General features: G+C 36.4%; 1 protein-coding gene across 1 annotated transcript; it reads left to right on the forward strand.

The window, feature by feature from the left end:
- Nucleotides 1–2,654: 2,654 nt before the first annotated feature.
- LOC148847714 (transcription factor MYB87-like) lies at nucleotides 2,655–4,481 on the forward strand. The gene is made up of 3 exons (XM_088951697.1): nucleotides 2,655–3,056; nucleotides 3,193–3,322; nucleotides 3,452–4,481. Exons 1-3 carry the CDS (start codon nucleotides 2,921–2,923, stop codon nucleotides 4,245–4,247), a joined length of 1,062 nt encoding a protein of 353 aa, XP_088807823.1. The 5' UTR covers nucleotides 2,655–2,920; the 3' UTR covers nucleotides 4,248–4,481.
- The last annotated feature ends 413 nt before the right edge of the window (nucleotides 4,482–4,894 follow it).

Genomic DNA, 4,894 nt, shown 5'->3' on the forward strand with positions numbered 1-4,894 from the left:
CTTTTTCTTCTAAATTTTCATTTCCAATTCGCCGTCTTTCCTTTCGCGGGGATGGCTGGATCAATGGATGGTGACTCCACGAACTTGTTTGTCCAAATACTCTGAATAAGTAAATTATCGAAATGGTTTCATTTTGACATGATGTATAGATAATTTATTCAAATTTTAATTTCAACATAAATATAGAAATTTTAAAAAGGTTCATGAAAATTAAGTGAGAGAGGGTGATAATGGGAGAAAAGATAACAATATTATTAGTGTTAAAAATAATATATACCTTTGTAGAATTAGATCTATTAAAGTAAAAGAAGTACTAAATTAATAAGATGAAAAAAGGGAAACATGTTAGGAATTGATGGGATTTTAATAGAAGTGTGTAAAGGTATGGAAGAGACAGGTGTGTTATAGCTACCTAAGCTATGTTATAAGATAGTAAAAGAAAAGCGGATGTCTAATGATTGGAGAAATAGGAATATGATGTCTATATTTAAGAAGAAAGGTGATATACAAAATTGTAATAACTATCAAATGATTAAATTCATTTTGGGAGAAAATAATTGAACAAAGATTATAACTTGAAACAACTGTATTAGAGAACCAATTTGGTTTTATGCCAAAAAGATCAACCATGCGAGTTATATATATTTTTTTTTGAGATGATTGATAAAAGTTGTTTAGATAACAGGAAAAAAACTTCATATAGTATTCATTGTTCTAAAAAAATGGCTTATTATAGAATTTCTAGAAAGATAATATAATGGGTCATATAAAAAAAGGGGTTCAAAATAGGTATATAGGCTTAACTAAAGATATGTATGAGGGGGCAACAACTACTGTTAAAACACCAGTGAGAGGACCATTAGATTTTACAATTACAATGGGTCTTCACCAAGATTCAACACTTAGCCCTTATATATTTACATTGATTATAGATGAATTGACTAAATATATTTAGGAAGAAGTTCGATGACTCATGTTGTTTGTGCTCAATATTGTTTTAATTAATGAAACTAATGAAAGATTAAATACAAAATTAAGCTTATAAATCAAATGCTCTAGAAACAAGAGATTTTAGAGTAAGGCTAAAATAAAGTATATGACATGTAAATTTAGTAATAATATAAGTATATATAATTCAAGATACGCTTAAGATTGGAAGCTAAGAGATAACTCAATATGATTATTTTTAGTACCTTGGTTCAATATAATTTATAACAGGGGAGAGATTGAAAATAATGTCACACAAAGAATCGGAGCAAGTTGGGCAAAATGGAGGGGTGCATCTAGACTTTTTTTTTTTGTAATAGGAGAATGCCACTTAGATTAAAAAGGAAATTTTCATAAAATAACTATAAGTCCAATTATATTGTGTGGAGCAAAGTGTTACAATCAAGAAACAATATGTTTAAAAAATGAATGTGGCATAGATGTGAATGTTAAGATGTATGAGTGGAAAAAAACTAGAAGGGATATGATCAAGAAAGAAGCCACCCTTAACAACCTACATTTAGTGATAAAATGAGAGAGAATAGACAAAGATGATTTAATTATATATATAACAAGCCAACGGCAACATCATTTCGAAGAAGAGATTTGTTACAAGTGAAAAGGGTTAGAAGAACTAAGGGTAGATAAAAAAGGATATGAGTAAAAGCAATAAGAAATGATTTTAACAATGATGATGAAACTTAAATCCGGTGGTGCTGTGTATTTTCTGTGGTCTGGAATCTACATGTATGTATATCCAAAGGATGTTGAGCTGCTAATAAAATTTGAAATCATGTCTACCTGCATTTAATTAATTTGTTAGACAGCAATTGCTTCTTTTTCTCTTTTTCAAAATTCTTGGCTAATTCAAACCTTGCCACTAAGCATTCACCCCATTTGGTCACCTAACAAAAACAAAAGGGAGAGTGCGGTCCTTTTTTCCACATGATCATAAATTCTTATTCTCTAAATAGGGTCCAGATAAATTTAGAGCTATTTTTTAATATAGCTCTTTGAAATTTACTCCCACACCAAATGCTTTTCTGATTTCTCATCTTCTAAGCATTAATCTCTTACGTGGGACTTACTAGGGCTAATGGGTCCCAATTCCCTAAACACCGTCCAAACACAAAACATCATCTTATAGCGTGATATCAATTTCGCCTCTATCAGTTGGGAGATTGATCAACGCAATATTAATAAACCTAGTAATTTTGGGGTTGGGATGGGTGCGGTACTATTACATATTTACATTTATAATATGGTGGAGAACCCATAGTACCAGCTGTGCACATTTTCATCGATCTGCGCAATATGACAAGTGGGTCTCATGTTAAGGACTTACACCAGTTACCATTAAGGCATTCGACTTACCATTGTATTTGTCTATTTGACCTACGCACAGTGTGATTGGATGATAACCGTTCGATCAATATATATATATATATATATATATTGGGCTCTACAAAGACAGAGAGAGAGCACAACGGATAAATGGTCAGGATCATATATTGGTGTTTTGTATGGTAGAGGGCACACACATTGTTGATACAACAGTTAACCAAATACAGTAGTATTTATAACATTACTATGCAAATAATGTTAGAAAGTATGTGATGTTTTAGAGGGAAGAGGGAGTCCAGGAAGCTGACGCTTGCATTATATTTATTCTGGAATAAGAAAGACAAGGAGAAAAGACTGGTCTTCTATTCTGGCATTAATTTTTTAATTCCTCCATTTATCTATACAAGAGACTATCTTTTAAACCACAACCCTTTTAAAGTCATGACTGTTCCAGGAACCATTCGTCTCCTTTTTCAGTTATCATATACTCTCTCTCTTTCTTTCTTTCTTTATCTCTCCCTCGTATACTGCCGGCATCAATAAAAGAGAAAGACAACCCAACTTGGATCTCAAAAGACACATAGAAACAATGGGGAGAGCTCCTTGCTGTGACAAAGCCAACGTTAAGAAAGGGCCATGGTCACCTGAAGAAGATGCCAAGCTCAAGGCTTACATCGAAGAGCACGGCACCGGTGGCAACTGGATCGCCTTGCCACAGAAGATCGGTACTGCAAATTAAAAGATTTTATAGCCTTCTCTTGTATTACTTTATTTTCTTTTTTGCGCTAGCTTCGTAGTCCAACCAAACTGAACTAGGGAGGGTTGCTTATCTCACTCTCCATGTCGGTTTTGTGAGCGTAGGCCTTAAACGATGTGGGAAGAGCTGCCGGCTGAGATGGTTGAACTATCTCCGTCCAAATATCAAGCATGGAGGATTCTCCGAGGAAGAAGATAACATAATCTGCAGTCTCTATATAAGTATTGGAAGCAGGCAAGTGTTTTCGTGAAAATTATTAATTAGTTGGGCCGATTTTTTTCTTCTCTCAATCCCTTCGATCGAGTTATCTGATTAATCATCATTAATTGATTCTAAGGTTAAATTTTTCGTTTGCATGAGCAGGTGGTCTATCATTGCTGCACAACTACCAGGACGAACTGATAACGATATAAAGAACTATTGGAACACAAGGCTGAAGAAGAAGCTTCTGGGCAAGCAGCGCAAGGAACTTAATGCTCGTAGGTTACATGGCCTAAAGCAAGAGATGAAGAAAGGGAGTGGGAATTTCATGGTATCTGAAAGCAGAAGCAGCAACCAGAACCCATGTTGGTCCGAGATGCCTATGCCTGCTGTTCCCATGCCTTATCCTAGCAACCAAGACCCCCATCTCAGCGATCATGCATCCATCAGGAAATTGCTGATCAAACTAGGAGCTGGAGGAAGATTTTCCGATGGTCATCAACAACCCATAAACGACGACGAGGGCATGAATCTTCAATGCCCACTTGATACCTCCTCTACCCAACAACAGCTCTATGAGAATTCTATCGATTTGCTACCTTCTCCATGCCCCATGAATTCCGTAATAACAAGTAACACTTGTCAATTGACGGAGGCGCAGTATGACATGGACATAGCCAACATGCACTTGTTGCAAGGAGGACTTAACAGTTTCCCAGTCGAACTCAACGAAACGATCTACAACAACAACTTCCCTCAAAGATTAGAGGGATTAGAGTTTCTTTATGGAGGAGGCATGGTCAATGACAGCACCGGCACAAGTTCTGCAGAAAGCTCCAGCTGGGGTGATATAAGCTCTTTGGTATATCCTCCTCTTGTCGCCAACTGTGAAGGTAGGGACCCAGCGATGCTACAAGAATGTCCTTTCGGGGAGTCAAGGTACATGGTGCCGCAGTAACTGCACTGTACATGTGAACTGTGTAAATTTGTACCAGTAGGGAAGGTGGAGTTTATATCATCCTATCAGAGAACCCTCATAAACTCACCCAGAGATTCGTTTGTTTTATGCTTCTATTTTCATTCTCCTCACTACAATTTCCCATACTGTTTTTCTTATTTATGAACAGCTATTTGTGAATCTGTTTACTGCTTTATTTCTTTCTGGGTTTTCAGTTGCAGTAATTTGTTGGACTAAGTTTCTTGTGTTTGATGTCGATCGAATAGGGAAAGCTTAGGAACTTGCATTGAAAGCCTAAAAAATCTGGCAGTGTTTGACTGCAACTAATTAGTCATAATTTCCGGCACTTTGAGTGAGGTCCGTCCTGTGTATATGGGTGTTGCTCTACTAGCTAGAGTTGTCTGGTGGAGATGGGTTATCTTTGAAGAACAACTTTTTACTGTTTCTCAGTTCCACATAAAAGGTACGTGGTTTCTTTAACACATGGGTCGAAATATATCTGTCACTGAGTTCTTCGGAACCCCCATGAAAAGGCACTAAAGTAGAAAAGTTGCTTTGACATTTTGGCTACAACTTGCTCGGCTCTAGCTAGAAGGGTATCCAATGCGTGGCTGCATTCCCTTATTGTTATTCCCATGTCTGCAACA

This window comes from Nelumbo lutea, chromosome 6 (genome assembly GCF_056320005.1).
Source record: "Nelumbo lutea isolate HS-2025 chromosome 6, American lotus-T2T, whole genome shotgun sequence".
NCBI lineage: Eukaryota > Viridiplantae > Streptophyta > Magnoliopsida > Proteales > Nelumbonaceae > Nelumbo > Nelumbo lutea.

Excerpts from the sequence above, each read along its gene's own strand:
- LOC148847714 (XM_088951697.1), top strand. The coding sequence starts at position 2,921 with ATGGGGAGAGCTCCTTGCTGTGACAAAGCCAACGTTAAGAAAGGGCCA. Across the intron at positions 3,057-3,192 it reads CGCCTTGCCACAGAAGATCG|GCCTTAAACGATGTGGGAAG; the intron begins GTACTGCAAATT and ends TTGTGAGCGTAG. Across the intron at positions 3,323-3,451 it reads TATATAAGTATTGGAAGCAG|GTGGTCTATCATTGCTGCAC; the intron begins GCAAGTGTTTTC and ends TTGCATGAGCAG.